This window comes from Castor canadensis, chromosome 8 (assembly GCF_047511655.1).
Source record: "Castor canadensis chromosome 8, mCasCan1.hap1v2, whole genome shotgun sequence".
NCBI lineage: Eukaryota > Metazoa > Chordata > Mammalia > Rodentia > Castoridae > Castor > Castor canadensis.
Window position 1 is genome coordinate 138789080 of NC_133393.1, and position 20493 is coordinate 138809572.

A 20493-nucleotide genomic window follows, 5' to 3' on the forward strand; every position below is an offset into this window, starting at 1 on the left:
ATGTCCCTATGTGTATTGTGTGTATGCTTGAACTTTTTTTTTGCTTAGCAAACCACAGTTTGTATGTGAAGTAAAACACTGCATATTAGTGTAATGATGTAATTATTATGCAAACTGACAAAATATAAATGTGAAAGAGCTGTTTCAATGAAACTAAGTGGAGAGCCACTAACTAAAGTTGTTTCTAAAAGGAAAAAAATCCTCTTAAATTAAGTATATGAGATAGCTATAAAAATCATCAAAACCTAGCTGTATTCTGAATTAAGACTGCTTATGTAAGTGCTGTTTTCATTGCAGACGTATTATTGTTGTTGCTCATGCTAAAAAAAAAAAAAAAAAGTCCGATGCCCATCAATAGATTCAAAACCTAAGGGAAAAAACTTTTGGCTCAACATCAAAAGATTGGCAAATGTTATTTCATACACGTTGTATATTAAAATAAGGTAGGTAAGGCATGCTTTTAAAATGGTTTCCTGAGTTTATTGATGTTTTGTTTTTCTAAGAAATTACTGGCTTAGATCATGTCTACTGTAATACGAAAAGAAATACTAAATTTAGAAATTCAGATTTTAATATTTCTAAATTTGTCAATAAACTTGTTTATAATAAAATTAACCAAAACTCAACTATTCCCACACAAATATACTTTTCAAAAAAATGGTACACCACAAAAAAGCTTTAGAGTTCAGAGATTTCTTTTTTTGGTGGGATTGGGGTTTGAACTCAGGGCTTTGTATTTGCAAAGCAGGTGCTCTACAACTTGAGCCACACTTCCAGTCCATTTTGGTCTGGTTATTTTGGAGAAGGGGTGTTGCTAAGTTCGAGGCCAGTCTATTTGCTTGGGCTGGCCTCGAACTTGAATCCCCCTAATCCCAGCCTCCCCAGTAGCTAGGATTACAGGTGTGAGCCACTGGTGTTTGGCTTTAGAGCCTTCTTAATAAACATAATCAAACACGTGAAAAGAAAACAAAACATGTGTAAAGTATAAAAGTATGGCATAAATGTTATCAGATTAAATTACCTTGGCAAAAAAAATAGGAGCTGTATGAAATGAACATGTGTACATTTAAAAATGTTTGCATTTAAATTTCATGATAAATCTTTTAATGTGAGGTTCATCTGAAAAGCCAATACTGAATAAATCAGAGGGCACTGGATGATGGTATCACTCTTCAAGTGAAATAAAACGAGTTTTGACCCTATCTGAACTATAACAAACATCTTTCTCCCAACACTATGGTCCCCAATAGAACTCCTAAGTTTTAGCTGTAAAATGGCAGGATAAAGAACTAATGGGATCTAAGATTATGAATTATATTCATTTTACTTTTAGTAGCTTATTGCTAAAATTGCCTTACTTCAGGCTGAGGGTTGTTCAACAGAACATTAAGTCTCCCTAACATACGGCATTTAAATGTAACTGTCCCATTTAATTAATAAAAAGATCCCATAAATCGGGTATTGGCATATGAGGGATATCCTAGATATTCTAAAGTAGCTTTAACTTTACAATTAGTAGCAGCAGATATTCCATTTGAGAATTCAAAAAGAAATTTCCCGGGTAATACACTGTTCTATTCATTTATTTATTCTCCATTTTAATTGGTAGCTCATTGTCTGCTAAGTTCACTGTGCAAGGAAATTTCTGCTACCAAATGTTTTTGACAACAAACAAAAGAAGGAATGGATAATATTAAATGTCACATCTGTATCCATTTGGCCATCTCTAATGGGTAAAGCAAAAAATACAAACCACAATCTTTCTAAAAGACATGACTCAATCACTGAGTCATTGTATTGACTGATTAAATGTGAAAGCAAGAAAAAAAGTAATTCTACAGAGATAGAGTTATAAGGATGAGAAGATACTTTACAATGTTCCTGGGTGCAGGAATTGGACCTCCAACATTCTCAAACATTTTTCACTCAGTTTGTGATAGCAAAATAAGGATTTTCCTTCTCACTTCCAAATTACCAATCACCAAATTACTCATCATGTTAAACAAGATTCAACAAAAGGTAAATCATGGTATGTTTCTTTAGTAAATAAGTACACAATTAGAAAGGAAAGTGAAACAAGTTACAAAAGAACTCATTCCTAAAATATGTGCTTATAAGTGCAAAATAAGTGGGGCTCTTATAATTAAAAGTCCATGTCAAGACTTTTTTTTTTTTTTTTTTTTTGGCAGTACTGGGGTATGAATTCAGGGCCTCACACTTGAGTCATGCCCTCAACCCTTTTTGCTTTAGTAATTTTTTCAGACATTCTCATGTTTTTTGCCTGTACCTGCCTTGGACTGCAATCCTCCTATGAATGCCTCCCTTGTAGCTGGGATTTCAGGCATGTACCACATCTGGCTTGTTTGTTGAGATGCAGGGGGGGGTCTCCTTAACTTTTTGCCCAGGTTGGCCTTGAACCATGATACTCTGATCTCCACCTCCCAAGTAGCTGAGATTACAGGCATGAACCAGCAAGCCTGTCCTTAGGAGAGATCTTTACAGTGGGTTTTGGTAGGTTAGAGTGATGAATGTTCTTTGTCAGTTTGTGCCTCGGATTATGGAAAACTTTGACACCTATGCAAAAGTCTTAGAAGTGAGACAACAAAATGCCATGACAGTTTGAAGCAGGAATTTTGAAAATGGTGTGTCAGTGTTTCAAATACATTTGGGATAAGCCTGGATTAGTTCTAATTTTTTAGACACTGAAGATTAATGAGCAGGTAGTAGTAACAGTTTTAATGTACTAGCAGTGGTAATAAAAAAACAAACAGATTATTCTACTGACTTCAGAGTAAGAATTAAAAAGGGTGAAAATGAGAACTGATTGCATATGCCTCTTATTTTATCCTTCAGTTACTAAGAATGAGTCAAAAACAGAAATGATAATCAATCACATATATGTGTACACACACACATTTATATATTTCTGATGGTAAGGGGAAGTGTCCTGTTTCAAATAGAACACTAACAACAGAACTATATACATAAAAAAAAAAAACCCAAAAAAAACCCAAACCTACGGCTGTATATCTTCATGAAGCCTTAGATGGATGAAAATAAATCTCATGAATTTACACGTTGTTGCGTTGTTGTTTCATTTTGGCTTCTTGAAACGATAAAGAAATGAAGCAGAAACAAGTTCATCAATATATAGGTGGGAAACTATCTGAGGCCACCTCATGGTGGAATCATTATTAATATCACATCCAACTTATGTAAACAAACTGATGTTTGAAGGATGGGAATTGTGAGAAATTTTCTCACATTTAAAAATAAACCTCAAAATTAAACTCTCAACTGCAAGAAATACCATATGGTAGTTTTCAAACAGATCATATGTAATGACTTCATCTTTAAGAAATTCAGAGTAGAGGACTTTTCCTTTAACTAGCATAAGCCTTATCACAAATACTTTTATTACTAACTAGGAAATATTAGCATTTCATTATTTCTAAGAAAAATTTAGATGAACTTAAAATTTTATTATATGACAAACAGTGAAGCTACTGAGAGGGAAAGTAGTCCTTATTATGCATACCAATGGACTTTCAAAATAAACCTGGAAAAGTGTTTAATCATGATTCCTATTTACATTGTTCACTTACTGTAACCACATAAAGGCCACAGAAAGCAAGCTTCAGTCACTGAAATCACTGATTTGATAATGTACTTTACTAAGAACTGGTTGTGTATTTCATTTACAAGAGTATATGAGAATGAATGACATGTTGAATACAGAGAGGGTTTAGCAGTACATGATCAGGTAAAAATTTTAGAACATTCCTTCATCGTGTTACTGATTTTTACACTATAATAATCTAACAATATTTCATTAACATACAACTTATTCATTGAATTAAAAAAGGTCTGCAAATGTGATCAATAGGTTTTGGTACAATTTTTGGAGAGTTCTTTTAAATATACTGAATCCTTAAGTTCCATTCACTGGAGATAAAGTATTATCAAATTCAGCACAAACTGTTACTTTTATCCATTCTTAAAGCTCTTCCAGAACTATCCAACAATTGATCTTGGTTCAAAATGTTACAAAAATCAGAGGGAATTTTAGAAAACAATCAGAGAACTTTAATTCTTGAATTATTTAACCATAACTTAATATGGGCTAATATAAATCACCCAGATTTCACTTTGTGCCTGGAATTGCTTAGGTGTGGTTTCTGTGCTCCAACATGTAAGTTGCTCCCAAGGAAGGCTTCATTGGTCTACCTTCAGAAGGCTCTCAGGCCACTTTTTTCTGCTTCCCACAGAACTGTTATAAAATATATCACATTCTTTTGTGATTCCAACTGAAGTACAGGGGAGGAGCACTGAACTTTATTCATGGATCTTCAAGACTCTCAAATGTGCATAAACAGCAAGAACTTAGCTAGCATGTAGTACACAGAAGACATCTGACAAACATTCTTTTTTCTCTTGAACATTTAAAAAAATACTGTATTACTGGTATAGTGAATATCTTAGGTAATTTAGTATTCCCTTATCCAATGATTTGGATACATTCCTAAAAGAATTTTATTCTTTATGTCTTATATCCTACCTCCATCTCCCATTGCCAGACAGAACATGACATCTACAAATGTTCCATGTTTTACAGAGAAATGCCTTTGGTATAATAGTTTTAAACTAACAATTCCCTAGTTTCTAGAAGTCAATTTTCCTTTGTTGTAAATTTTTATTTAATATTTTAAAAGATTATTGAGGGGTAAGGACGAGGAAAGGATTTACTTCTAACATACTTTGTAGTTACTGTGAGTACTAGGTCTTTTATTTCTTTTGTATCCCCCAAAGTACTAAATGTTGGCTATACTAAATGTGTTTAACAAATACTTGTTGATCTGACTTGTTCTTACAGAATGGTACTGTTTCTAATATACAAGAACATCTGCTATCTGGCACTGGCTAGGAATGAGATGTTCTACATTAGTGAGTTTTTATAATAATAAGGTTAACTCATTACATACTTAAACGCCACTTTTACTGTTTTTAGGAAGTAGGAGATAAACCTCTCTAAATGAATATGCACTTCTTGAATATTAAAATCATTTTAACTTTCTTTTGATAATGCTGAGTCCTAACTATGAACACTGGTACTTAGACTTTCTTGTGCATGTGCATACACAAATAGTTACCTCACAGAGATGAGCACTGGTACTTGCATCATACTGTGATTGTGTATATGTATGTGTGAGGGCTGTATGCCTATACTGTGATGATGACCAAAGGTCTACGGTAGTAAAACCTGGCTGCCTCTGTAAAATACCTTATTAGTTAAACTTTCCTCATCTTCTAAAATACACTGCTAGCAGCATTTAAATTGTTACTTAGGAATCACTAATAAATACCACAGAGTTAGTTCTCTGGCAGTTTGCATTTACTCTTCTTCATTTGAAGAACTGGGTTAATGGGGGTTATGAAGAAAGAATATGGTACCTTCATTTCAAGAATTAGTCTTAGGGTGTTTTGGCAAAGGTTATCTTTTTGCCCAGACAATCCTTGAGCCATGATCCTCTCTACTGGCCAAATAGCTGGGATTACAGGCATGAATCACTACATCCAGCAAAGTCTGCGTTCTTTATCAGTTCTAATACTATCTTTCTTAACAAACATTTTACTATGCCCACTAAATATTCTTTAATGAAACTTATCCATAATATAGCCTATTAGAATACAGAATCATAAAAAAATTACAGCACCTTTATTCTACATTTATATAAAAAGAAAGCAATTCAATACAGAGTTGTAACAGTGTGGTATTTATCTTCTTCACCAGCAGAAGATGGCATTTCTATGGACAAGCTAAGCACATTCTTCAATTTTATTAAACTGAGCTAATTTAAATAATTAAAGTAACAGTGGTATACTCTCATACCTAAGAGATAGATTACTCAGGTTCTTCACCTGCCAAAAGGGAATAAAGAAGAGGAATTATTGTATAAGTATATAAAGTTAGTTCTGTAAAATGGTCAGAACAGTACTTGGTCACTTACTATGGCCCCAAACCCTAAGTCACTGATTCTGAACTAGGAGTGGCTCCAAAATAGTTGGTAATTTGGTTGTCCTAATGTTGGGGTGCCACAGGCATTCCATGAATGTGAGCTAGCAAGTTAAGTCATATGCCACAACTTCTGAATGACAAGGTAAACTTTGAAAACTCATCAAAACAAGGGGACATTTCAAGAGAGAAAATATATTTGTGTTCAGCTTGCCATGAGATCATGGCACAACAGTGAATTATTTTAATACTATACAAACTGGCTGATTTGCAATATTGTACTTCCTTTTCTTTTCTTTTTCAACTTGACACACTATAGTTTACCTTGCCATGTTATTATTTTGATTAAGATTATTTCCCACTGTCTCTCATATTCTCTATTTAATTCTCTTACTGCTACCATGAGATGTGCTAACACTATAGATGTGCTCAGGGCTATGACACTGTAGAACTCCAGATGGCACTATTTACATTGTACTCTATGTCAACGATATCCCCAGAGCTATGCAGTTTGTTAGTCTTACCTCTGCCTTACATTTTCTTGTTATTTGATTTTTTTTTTGGTTTATTTATTCATTTATTCATATGTGCATACATTGTTTGGGCCATCTCTACCCCCTACCCTGCTCCCTCCCTCTCTCCCCCATTGTTTTTTGATATCTGATCTTACTCATTTTAAAGAGGAACAAAGACTATCTCGCTATGTTTTTTTATGTATCTGACCAAATACATATCACACTGTTACAGCTCTGTAATAAATTGCTTTCTTTTTATAGAAATGTGGAATAAAGGTACTGTAATTTTTATGTAATTCTGTATTCTGATAGTCTGTATTATCGATGTTTCATTAAAGAATATTTAGTGGGCATATTAAAATCTTTATTAAGAAAGATGGTATTGGAATTACAAAGAACGCCAACATTGCTGGATGTAGTGATTCATACCTGTAATCCCAGCTATTTGGGTAGTGGAGAGCATCATGGTTCAAGGCTAGTCTGGGCAAAGAGTAGGCAAGACCACATCTCAACCAAAAAAACTGGATATGGTGGTGCATGCTTGTCACCCAAACTACAGGAGGCATAAGCAGGGGGATCATGGTCCAGTCTGCCTAGGGAAAAAACACAAGACCCTACCTCTAAAGCAAAAGGGACTAGGGCATGCTCAATTGGTAGAACACCTGTCAAGCAAGTGCTGGGCTCTGAGTTCAAACTGAGTACAACAACAACAACAACAACAACAACAAAACTGTGACCTAAATGAGAATTCAGTTTTCTTATAAATTTTCTCAGATCTACAACAAGGCTAGATGGGGGTCTTAGATAACATTTAACCTACCAATATCTATAATATTCCAAATTATGAGTAGCACCTTAGTTTACAGTGTGAATCTTTATTCTATGTGGTTCAGAATTTGGCAATTAAAAATAAAACACACACACAAAACACCCCTCCTCCAAAACACATAAATTTCATTACTCATGGAATAGGTTGTTTTAAAATAGCATTCTTAGGGCAAAAATGTGCTAGATGATTATAATATTGTGTCTCTCTTGGAAATGTCAAAGTAAAAAAAAGAAATCACAAAATCAAAACACTGAAATAATTAAAAAAAGAAAAGCACTGTGTCAGAGATGTATTTCTTTTATACTTTATAGTGCAGAATGTTAAGGAGCTACATTATAGGACTGCTCCTGTAGTCTCTTTTGCTATATATGTGAGATAATGTAATATTCTTTTTTAAAAATAAATTTTTTTATTTATTTATGGTACTGGGGTTTGAACTCAGGGCTTTATACTTACTAGGCAGGCCTCTCCCACTTAAGCCACTCCATCAGCCCTGCAATATTCTTTTGAGGAGTAATATTACATATTAAAGTTTAGCATTTTAGAAACTGTGATATATCACAAAATTCACTGTTTTAGTAATTCTAAAGTACACAATGCAGGGGCACTTAGTATATTCATAATGTGCAATCATCAACACTACCTACTTCCACAATGTTTTCATCATTCCAAAAAGAAACCCTACATTCACTAAGTCTTTACTACTATTCTCTCCCTTCCTCAACTCATGGCAACCACTAATCTGCTTTATGTCTCCATGGATTTTCTTATTCTGGAGATTTTATATAAACAGATCATACAATATGTGGTTTTTTGGTCTGGCTTATTTCAATTTACAATGTTTTTAAGGTTTATCTAAGTCATAGTACATATCAGTACTTCATCCTTTTATTCCAGTAAAAGGAAATGTCTGAATAAACATTTTACTTAACCATTGATCTGTTGATAAAGTATTTGTGCTGCTTCCACCTCTTGGCAACTGTGCTGACAGGAATAATCACATTTTCCCCCCTCTCTTTCTTGGTACTGGTATTGAACCCAGGGCCTTGAGCTATGCTTCTAGCACTTTGTTTGAACTCCTTATCCTCCTGCTTCTGTCCCAAGTAGCTGAGATTGTAGGCATGCACCTCATGCCCAGCTCATACAAATTTTTGAGGTTTTGTTTGAACACTCTTTTCTGCTTCTTCTGGGTATGTAGAAGTATAATTGCTGGGACTCATGGTAGCTTTGTACTTAACTTATTGAGGAACTGCTAAACTGTTCTCCACAGTGACTACACCAGGTTACATTGCTACCAGCAAAGTATGAGGGTTCTATTTCTTCCTTCACATTCTTGTAAACACTTGTTATTTCCTATTTTTAAAATTGTAGCTACCTTAGTTAGTCTGAAATAGTGTCTCCTTGTGGTTTTGATTTGCCCTTCCCTAATGGTCAAGGGCATGCATTATCTTTTCATGTGCTTGTAGGTCATTTGTATATTTTCTTTGTAGAATGTCTATTCAAGTCATCTGCCCACTTTTAAGTTGGGTTATTTGTCTTTTCATTGTTGAATTTTAAGAGTTCTTCATATATTTTTAATATAAAACTTTACCAGACTCTTACTAGATGTTTGGTTTTAAAATATTTTCTCCCATTCAGTGAACTATCTTTTTACTCTCTTGACAGCATCATTTGAGGCCTCAAAGTTTCTAATCTTGATGAAGTCCAATAGTTTTAAATCTATTTTTTGTTATATGTACTTTTGGTGTTCTATTTAAGAAACCATTGTCAAATCCAAGGTCATGAAGATTTGTGTTTATGTTTTCTTCTAACACTTTTCTAGTTTTAGCTCAATGTTGAGGACAGCTGCATCCATATCTGTAAAAGATTATTGGTTCATATTTTTCTTGTGATGTATTTGCCTGGGTTTGGTATCAGAGTAATGATGGCCTTATGACTTAGAAAATGTTCTCTCCTTTTCAATTTTTAGGTGTTGGAAAAAGGCTGGTATTAATTCTATAAATGTTTGGTGGAATTTAGCAGTGAAACATTTTGTCCTAAGTTTTTCTTTGTTGAGAGGTTTTTGGTTTGGTTTTATTTTTTTTGAAGGTGCTGGGGTTTGAACTCAGGGCTTCACACTTGCTAGGCAGGTGCTCTACCATGACTCCAGCTGTTGAGAGGTTTTTGATTATAGATTTAATCTCTTAACTTGTTACAGGTCTATCTGGATTTTCTTTCCTCTTGAATCAATTTTGGGAGCTTGAATGTTTCTAGGAGATTTGTCTGTTTCATTTAGATTATCTAATTTGTTGGCATATAATTGTTCATAATATTATTTTAGAATTTTTTTTTATTTCTGTAAGGTTGGTAGTAATGTCCCTACTTCTTATGGTTTTACAAATTGGAGTATGCTCTCTTTTATATTCAACTAAAGGCTTGTTATTTTGTTGGCCTTTCCAAAGAATCAAGTTTTGATTTTATTGAGTTTCTCCTTTGTTTACTATTCTGTATCTTTTTATCTATTCTCTAATCTTTATTTTCTTCCTTTTACAAGCTTTGGGTATAATTTGCTGTCTTTTCTTAGTACCTTAGGTATAAAATGAGGTTACTGATTTGAAACGTTTCTTCTTTTCTAAAGTAGGTATTCACAGCTTACTAATGTCCTTCACAGTACTGCTTTTGTTGCATCTTATAAGTTTTGCATGCCATATTTTGTTCTTATTTGTCATGAAATGTTTTCTAATTTCTCTTGTGATTTTTTTCTTTGATCCATTGGATGTTTTAGAGCACAACAGTTAATATCTATGAATTTGTAGATTTTTCAGTATTCCTTGATTTTTACTTTCATCCTATTATAATCTAAGAAGGTACTTTGTGTAATAGCAGTTTTTCTAAGTGATACTCACTTGAGAAGAATGTGTACTGCGCTGATGTTGGAAGTATTTGGAAGGTTTTATGTATGTCTGCTCTCTGCTACATCTAGTTGTTCTGTAATGTTTTTCAAGCCTTCTATTTCTGTACTTAGCAATTTTTTTTAAATAAAGCATGGTTATTACCTGCATGTAAAACTACTCCCAAAATGACAAACACTTTGACTAGGATCAGAGAAGCTTTTCACTAATACACTTTCACCAACAGGTTGATCAGTTTGTGGTTGATATTACTTTAGAATAATGAGAAGAAGACATTCTTGTCTCATAAATGGTTCTTTCTTTTGCCCGAGTTGCATAGTTTCCATTGGGCTAATACCTTTATTTGTAGCTTGACAATTCTATTCTTTGAGTTAATGAACAAAATTGTACTGAAATGTGTTTCTAGTATAGTCTGAACCCTTAGAATTCTTTCTTTCCTTTATTGCTGTGAGATGTATGATACTAATTTTTAAACATTTTATACACTCATATACTTGTATCTTAAAAAAAAAAATCCTACCTAAAAGGCTTTAACAGCCAGTCAGAATTGGTGTTTACTTCTGGTGAATGAATTAAGCTGGTGAATTTTCAATTCAGCTCCCAACTACTGCTATACTGATGTTGTATACTAGTCCCTGAATCTCAGTGGCTTACAAAAATAAGCATTTTTTTGTTTTGCTCATGGGTCTACAGGAAGCTCTGTTTCACAATGCCACAAAGTTCCATATGCTTCATGTATTTCTCATTCTGGGGCCAGTAGCTCTCTAGAATATGCTCACCTTATAGCAGATAGAGCACAAGACAGAGCAAAAGTCTAGCAAAGTGAGATACTCAGAAGCAATGGAGTCAATTTTTCAAATTAAATTTAAAGTATGTACTCTGAAGCCAAGCCCTTTTTATCTTATAATGTCCTTTCTTTTATAAAATGATGAGAATAAAAGGTGGTAGACTCCTAAAATTCTTATTATTCAATAAAATAAAAAAAGGTGGCAATCCCCAAATTTTTGGAGAATTTTACTAGATCATGATAAAAGCGAGAGCACACAAGGAAGGGGTGAGGATAGGTAAGACACCTAAAAAACTAGCTAGCATGTGTTGCCCTTAACGCAGAGAAACTAAAGCAGATACCTTAAAAGCAACTGAGGCCAATAGGAAAAGGGGAACAGGTACTAGAGAAAAGGTTAGATCAAAAAGAATTAACCTAGAAGGTAACACCCACGCACAGGAAATCAATGTGAGTCTCAATGCCCTATATAGCTATCCTTATCTCAACCAGCAAAAACCCTTGTTCCTTCCTATTATTGCTTATACTCTCTCTACAACAAAATTAGAAATAAGGGCAAAATAGTTTCTGCTGGGTATTGGTGGGGGGGGAGAGGGAGGGGGCGGAGTGGGTGGTAAGGGAGGGGGTGGGGGCAGGGGGGAGAAATGAACCAAGCCTTGTATGCACATATGAATAATAAAATAAAAAGAAAAAAACCCCACAAAACCACACATCCATATGCACACACACACGCAAACACACACACATCTTAGTCTACCACAAGAAAAGAAAAACAGCAACAACAAAAAAAGTTGAACAAAACAAAATCAGACTACTGAGTACTCTCAGGTCTCCCTCCCTGCTGTGCACTACTCACAGTCAACCCCTTGTCTTGCAAAGGCACTCATTTCCTCTCTTTTCAGGTTTCATTATCCCAAATGCTTGTGATTAGGAAACTCCATGATTTAGAGAGTGAATTGCCAATTTATTCCTGATGTCTCCATACAAACTTGGGTTTTGTAAACACTTGGGGTCCTAGAACCTTAATGTCACATAAATCTTTCATATCCCTGACAGGAACAATTTAATAGTAGTACATAAACAATAATAGCCTATAACCCTGTAACTTTAAAAAGGTGAGCTATGCAAAGATATTTATAAAGAAGCTAGAAGTTTTACTTCCAATGAGAAGTGATACACATTTAATGGCTTTATAGGTATGTATATAAGCATTAATAAATACAAATGATTCTGATATAACTTTACCAAACATTAAAACTGCAAAACAGCACAGCAGTGGTTTTTTGCTCACAGTTTTATTAAAACAAATGAAGCAACTGACATTCCTCTAATGATTGATTCTGTCATTTCATTCTTCTGAGCTTATTTCCACCTCCTATTTATGCTCTTTACCTTGTCCTTTACCTGTGATATTCTCCAGTTTTAGGTACTATTAAAATGTTATATCTACCCTATCCATTCTAAATGGGGTGGGGGAAGATAGTGATACTAAAATGTATCTATAGAAAATCTTAAACATAGAACTTTGAATTTGTTAAAATAATGAATTTTCCATAAGTCTTTTCTAGCACATGACCACACAGTCCACTATTAATCACTAACTTATCATATAGGATATGTGAAATAACTTCCCAATAAGGCAATAGCCTTTTATTATCCTATTGACCTTGCCCAATAATGGAGAATTTAATCCAATATGTATTTGACTTACAAAAGAATTATCTAAATTAAAAGGCACAGAGACATTGATGAATCAGCAAAGGAAGTTTCTATTAACTGGTATCAGTTTTGAAAGTCATGTTTGTGTTACATCTACAAGTTAAATAAAGTAGGCTTCTTTTACAACATTTCATAGAGCTTATATAAAAGTTGTACTTCTCTAGTTTTTAAAACAATGCTCATGAAAATAAAATGACAATTCAAAAGTGTGGTTGTAACATAAGCAAACATACCTGCAGGTATGATCATCACTCACACTTGCAATTTCTTGGCCGCTTTTCGGATGAAACACCAAACCATTAATGAAATCTGAATGACCCTCTAAAACCTGACAGAAGGGGAAAAATTAATAAGAAAACAGGATAATAATCTACAAAATTCCTACCTAATATTTTTACTTCTCTGCCCCAAAAGCTTTCACTGCATGCTTTTTTTTCTATAAATATTTCTTAAGCAATCTATTTTTAAAGCATTTATACTCCCACTTTTCTGAAAGGTTTATCTTGGAAAGGTGATCATTCAACACACTGCTATTAACTTGGTCTTTCCTTTCCAGTATGTATATCTTACAAAAACACAACACACTTTTTTTACTGAACCTGTCTTTGTATAACAACTTCTTTCTCACTTATTACATAAAGCTTAAATAAAAATAAACCTAGAAACCCTTTTTACAATACTAAGATAGAGTCCCTCTAGACTTTTTATTCTGTATCTACTGCTGTGTATATTTACTACCACATAACAAATACACATAATATGAACTTTACCTTTTGTCTTTATTCACTTGTTCAATGTGATTGCCAATACTGGAGATACCTAATGTTACAAGCCCATACTCACAATCAACACAGAAATCCTCTTCTGGTCACAGAAGGAATACATGAGAAATTGCAAGGTAGAGAGAACTATGTAGCAGGCAAGGTTCAGTTTGCTAAAATTCTTATGGCTGAAATCTTGAGTAGGTTGTCAGATACATAAGTTATCTTAGTAGATATTTTCCTTCATTCCCCTTTCTCTTCCTTCCAAAAACTCAAATTGAATCCCAGTTCTAAGGTTAATAAAGTACTTTTATATGGTACATAGAAATGTATCATGGAAGTTAAAAAAAAAGAATTTTGTATATCATTAACAGATCTAGGTACTTAAAATAATTTTCCAATGCTTTTGCCGTGGTCTAAAAGACAAACTAAATTAACATTAAATGTTTGATGTCTATTATAATGAGCATATTAGCATTTAATAGGCAAAAGTTTATGTCATTTATACACTTGGTTATTCATAATACAGCTTTAGATTAATCAATATGTAGAATATATTAAGCCTGCTGTATACAGATTAGAGCATAATTTTTATTATTTTCTAAATCACTGGAAATATTTACAGTGTGTTCATATTTTTATACATTATTCACATTTTTAATTTACTAGCAAGGACAGTATCAGTCATATAAGATATAATTTTTTAAAAAAAATTTACTTTATTCATATGTGCATGCAATGTTTGAGTCATTTCTCCCCCGTTCCCCACCCCCATCCCCACCTTTACCCCCCCACCCCCTCTCCCTTACCTGCCCTAACCCCTTGCTACCAGGCAGAAACTATTTTGCCCTTATCTTTAATTTTGTTGAAGAGAGAGTATAAGCAGTAATAGGAAGGACCAAGGGTTTTGGGTAGTTGAGATAAGGATAGCTATACAGGGAGTTGACTCACGTTGCTTTCCTGTACATGTGTATTACCTTCTAAGTTAATTCTTCTTGAACTAACCTTTTCTCTAGTTCCTGGTCCCCTTTTCCTATTGGCCTCAGTTGCTTTAAAGTATCTGCATTAGTTTCTCTGTGTTGAGGGCAACAAATGCGACCTAGTTCTTTGGGTGTCTTACCTATCCTTATACCTCCCTTGTGAGCTCTCGCTTTATCATGTGATCAAAGTCCAATCCCCTTATTATGTTTCCCCTTGATATAATGTCCGCATATGAGGGAGAACATACGATTTTTGGTCTTTTGGGCCAGGCTAGCCTCACTCAGAATAATGTTCTCCAGTTCCATCCATTTACTTGCGAATGATAACATTTCATTCTTCATGGCCGCATAAAATTCCATTGTGTATAAATACCACATTTTCTTAATCCATTCGTTGGCAGTGGGGGATCTTGGCTGTTTCCATAACTTGGTTATTGTGAATAGTGCCGCAATAAACATGGGTGTGCAGGTGCCTCTGGAGTAATCTGTGTCACAGTCTTTTGGGTATATCCCCAAGAGTGGTATTGCTGGATCATATGGTAGATCAATGTCTAGCTTTTTAAGTAGACTCCAAATTTTTTTCCAGAGTGGTTGTACTAGTTTACATTCCCACCAGCAGTGTAAGAGGGTTCCTTTTTCCCCGCATCCTCACCAATACCTGTTGTTCGTGGTGTTGCTAATGATGGCTATTCTAACAGGGGTGAGGTGGAATCTTAGTGTGGTTTTAATTTGCATTTCCTTTATTGCTAGAGATGGTGAGCATTTTTTCATGTGTTTTTTGGCCATTTGAATTTCTTCTTTTGAGAAAGTTCTGTTTAGTTCACTTGCCCATTTCTTTATTGATTCATTAGTTTTGGGAGAATTTAGTTTTTTGAGTTCCCTATATATTCTGGTTATCAGTCCTTTGTCTGATGTGTAGCTGGCAAATATTTTCTCCCACTCTGTGGGTGTTCTCTTCAGTTTAGAGACCATTTCTTTTGGTGAGCAGAAGCTTTTTAGTTTTATGAAGTCCCATTTATCTATGCTATCTCTGAGTTGCTGTGCTGCTGGGGTTCCATTGAGAAAGTTCTTGCCTATACCTATTAGTTCCAAAGTATTTCCTACTCTTTCCTGTACCAACTTTAGAGTTTAGGGTCTGATATTAAGACCCTTGATCCATTTTGAGTTAATATTGATATAAGGTGATAAACATGGATCTAGTTTCAGTTTTTTGCAGACTGTTAACTAGTTTTCCCAGCAGTTTTTGTTGAAGAGGCTGCTATTTCTCCATCGTATATTTTTAGCACCTTTATCAAAGACAAGTTGGTTATAGTTGTGTGGCTTCATATCCAGGTCCTCTATTCTGTTCCACTGGTTCATGCCTGTGTTTGTGCCAGTACAATGCTGTTTTTATTGTTATTGCTTTGTAATATAGTTTGAAGTTGGGTATTGTGATACCTCCAGTGTTGTTCTTTTTACTGAGTATTGCCTTGGCTATTCGTGGCCTCTTGTGTTAAGATATAATTTTAACCTAATACTATTTTATATTAATAGAAAACACATATATAGGACTTATATATGATATATTCTAAGTGTTTTATTTGAGTTAGTTCAGTCAATGCTTAATGCAATGAAACAGATGCTATTACTATTATTATTATTATTTTATAGATGAGGAAGAGTACAAAAATATCAGGTTATTTGACCAAAGTGACAATACTGGTAAAAGGTAGAGCTGGGTTTTAAAATGCAAGGGGTCTGGCTCCTATTTCTACCCTCTTAATGACTTTGTGTTTTTTTTTTTTTTAAGTTGACTTTATTTTCCCAGCTTTATTGAGATAGAATTAACAAATAAAAATTACATATACTTAAGGTGCATACGTGATGCTCTGATATGTATATAGATAGATTATTGCAATCAAGCTACTTATATCCATCACTTCAGATTTTCTCCCTTAACTCTTACCTCGCTTTTTTGTTTGAATGGTGAGAACACTTAAGATCTATTCTCTTAACAAATTTCAAGTATTAATTAGGAATATTCTTGTTAATGGGTTTCACTGTGACATTTCCATACATGCTTGTATCATGCTTTGCTCTATCTACCTTCTTTACCACTTTGCAATCCTGACCTCAAGTGCAAACTTTTGATCTATGTGTGCTTACTCTTACGATAACCTTCTGTGAACTTTTAATTCTCTTATTTGCTGTTCCCAATATTTTAGTAATAAGTGACATCAGATTTATAATTTTCAGTTGTTACTAAGAACCTAGTTACTATAGTGTATTTTAAAGTAAATGAAACCCTAAATCACGTACTTTAATAACCAAGAAATGTCATTGTAAGTTGTGATAATACAATTTAAAAAATGAATGTATGTCTTAAAATAAACGTCAAAGATTTATGAATTATATTTGTCAACATACCTTATATTCATTTTTGTCTTGAAGATCTGAAGTAAATAATCTAATTTTCCTATCAGCAGCTGAAGTACAAAATCTGGAAGCAAAAAAAACCCAAAACAAACCCATTTGTAGCCTCCATACATAAAAGTCTCCCCTCCCCTCCTCACAAGTCACCAAAATGTTGTCATAACTAATAATCCTACTTTTTTGGATGGGGGAGGGGAATAAGAATATTGTAGCTCTGTTGTAAAAAATGTTATCTAGTCATTACATTGAATTATATGTGTAGAATTTAACCAGCACATGAATGCTGTGTACTGCTTTACTTCTCTCCGAATTTTTGTTACTTTAGGGGTATTTAAGCCATCCCTTAATTAAATCAGAAAACCTTAAGAGAATTGAAGTATGCTGAACAATTTACTCTCTAGCCAACTATGAAATAAAAGCAAGTGGGAATGGAAAGAACAGGGAGGCAGGGAGAGAAAATAAATGTGGTAAAGATACACCATGAAGAAGGGCTTCTTTCTAAACTTAAGATAAGTGTTAGTGATGGTAAGAAAGATTCAGTGTTATACTTCACGCATTGTGATAGACCACTATACTATTTTTTTATTCTGGAATACTCCGAAACACAATGAAGTAAAAAAAAAAGGAGTACATAAAGTTTAATCACAATTCTGTATTAGATGTATAAATAGATTCTTTTTATATTCTACATTTACTAAATTTTATATATTAAGCATGCATTATCTTTATGATAAAAATATATAACTTATTTGAAAACAGTAAAATCCTGCTATCAGCTTGACCTAAAAATATTGTCTTTAAAATTAATGGCTGCTTAATGTTTTATGAATTTACTATTTATAATTGTATAGTTCCAAAAAGGATTTGAAGCAGCTTACCAAAAACAAGAAACATAAAATCCCAAAATGATGAATTACAGTCAGTTTGTTAAAAAAGGAATGGGAAAACAAGCAACACGCAATGAGGATAGTACATATAGGATATAACAGAAGAATATTTATGTTAAAAGAAGCATAACAAAACTTAATTCAAAACCTGCTTTCACAGCCTGCTAAAAAATACAAAGACTTGCTCATGATGTCCAGATACTGTGAACATTTCCATTATCATAGAGGGAACTGAGCAGCCCAATAGCTGTTGGTAAGGACATATGCATGTTACGAGCCATTACATAGCTGATTCAAAATTAAGCTAGCTGAAACCTGTAAAAGTTTCTAAGGGGAGAAAAAAAAGAACACCTTCACAACTTTGTTGTAGGCAAAACAAACACAAAAAAGTGTTTGTAGAGGAAACAAACACAAAAAAGTGCTCAGCATTAGTAGTCATGAGGGAAATGTCAGTGTGGGATCAACTAGAATTATGCCTTTTCTTTCTCTCTGTTTGTCTCTCTCTGTTTTTCTCTTATGGTATTGGGGATGGAAACCAGACCTTACATGGTAGGGAAAAGCTCTATCACTGAGCCACATCCCCAGCTCCAGAATCTGAGACTTTCTTAATGTTAAACATGCATGTGCACTGAAACTCAGCAATTCTACTGCTATGAGAAATGAAACCACATATCCACCAAAAGCTGTATAAAGGGATGCTCAGAGCAGCTTTAGTCATAATAACGAGAAACTGGAAACCTCCCGGTAACCATTTACAGGGGAATGGATAAACAAGCTGTGGCACACTCATACAAAGTAATGAAACATTACTCTAAAACAAAAAGAAATAAAGTACTAATAAACACGACAACATAGTTAAGACTTTGAAACATCAAGTCAGACACATACAACACCTTCTGTATGATTCCTTTTATATGAAGTTCTACAACAGGTAAAACGAATTTCTGGTCATAGAAATTATATTGATTGCTTTGGCAGAGTGTGGTGCTTAGGGATTAATGATGAAGAAATATGAAGATGCTTTCTGGTGTGATAACTTGGGTTATACGTGTATGTGCCTTTGTTGAAACTTCTCAACCTGTACCATTAAAAGCTGAGAATTTACTGTATTTAAGTTGTTCCTTAATTTAACAAATTAAGTTATCACAATAGCTAACTTACAGATGCTAAACACTGCTTACTAAACGAAGGCATCTTTTAGATTTGACACTTGTAGGAAGCAAGATTAGGGTTTTGTAATCTGACATATTCTTGCCCTTATAAAGAAGGCCTCAACAGCCCTCATTAAGGTTTTTTCAAAAAGCAATTATTACATTTTAAATACTTTTACAAAAACTGGGGCCCAAGGACCAGAACTAGGGATTTATGTACTATTAAACACAAAAATATGACCTTGGCCTACAGGCACATTAATGTAAGAACCAAATTTAGCTATTTTAAGAGTTGTGCTTTAAATAATTAAAGTGGTACAATAAGTGAAGAACATACAACTACTGTGAAAGATTCAGATGAAATTCTGGTAAAAGCTTTGTAGTTTGGATCAAACACATAGTCAAGGCATCACTGCCATGGTTACATATTTACATTGCAAATGAAGATGTTAATTCTAAATCACTAAATAATAGCAAGTATCAAGCTATCTAATCATCTAGGGTTATCAAAAATGGATATGGAGGATAAGTCTCTGCAATCTCACTTTGCATCACTTAACACAAACAAGTAAGTTTGAAACTTCTAAACTTACTTGATTACTGGAGGCAATGAATCAAGCCTTGTCTCTGGGCTCCATGCTATGCCATCAACTCTGACTCCATGGTGAAATGTTCGTAGTGTTTTATACTGAATTCCTTCAATGTCTGCTTCTTCCTCCTAAACATACACAGCAAATGTTTGAAAAAGTTATAAGAACGAACAAGGTAATACACTGAATTTCACTATAATAAAAAATTAATCAGGAGGCAATGTATATGCTGCTTTTAAAGTGTTCAAAAGCAAATTAGATACTGAGATTTAACTAGTTAATAGAATTAAAAAGAAATCTGGGGCAGAGGATATAGCTCACTGGTAGAGTGCTTGCCTAACATAAACAAGGCCCTGTTTTGATACTCAGCACTGTAGGAGGGGGAAAAAACCCCCCAAAACCCAAAACCTTACCCCCTTGCCCCAAATCTCACAAAATATTTTAAGTCTTACAAAATAAATCTCTAAGACAACTAAAAACAAATGCCAAAAATATTATACTTTATCCTAGAAGACATATTACTTCTAATAGTGAATATACTTCATAATAAATTCAAGATAGGATGCTTTCAAATTCAGAGTGTTATTGCTAAATGAATTATCATACATGGATTATTAACTGACAAAATAAAAATATATAGTGAACAAAGTTTTGATTATGTGGAAGATTACTTTGGCAAGTTATGCCTTAAAATCATTATGAGTGCTAATGAATTTCATGTAGTATTATATATGTGTAAGTTGTCACAAGTAATTTATCTGTGCCATTATTATCCATGAATAGTGCATATTCAAATAATAACCTTGGCTATTTGATTCTGGGTATAAATGCATAACAAAGTCTGCATATTTACTTAGTTTTATCTTATTAAATGCTTTCAGCTTATCCTCTTGGAAAGGTAAGAGTTGAACTTTAGAAGTCAAGCCATCTATCTCTAGCAATGCAGACAATAACCTGAGTT

General features: G+C 33.8%; 1 protein-coding gene across 1 annotated transcript in view; it reads right to left on the minus strand.

Moving 5' to 3' along the window:
* Nup37 (nucleoporin 37) overlaps nt 1-20493 on the minus strand; it is a 42692-nt gene that overhangs the window by 11801 nt on the left and 10398 nt on the right. The window contains exons 3-5 of the mRNA XM_020185939.2: nt 19536-19660; nt 16899-16971; nt 12985-13079 (exon numbers count right to left, since the gene is read on the minus strand). Of these exons, the coding sequence (XP_020041528.1) occupies nt 12985-13079; nt 16899-16971; nt 19536-19660 (293 nt within the window). The remainder of the gene's footprint in view (nt 1-12984; nt 13080-16898; nt 16972-19535; nt 19661-20493) is intronic.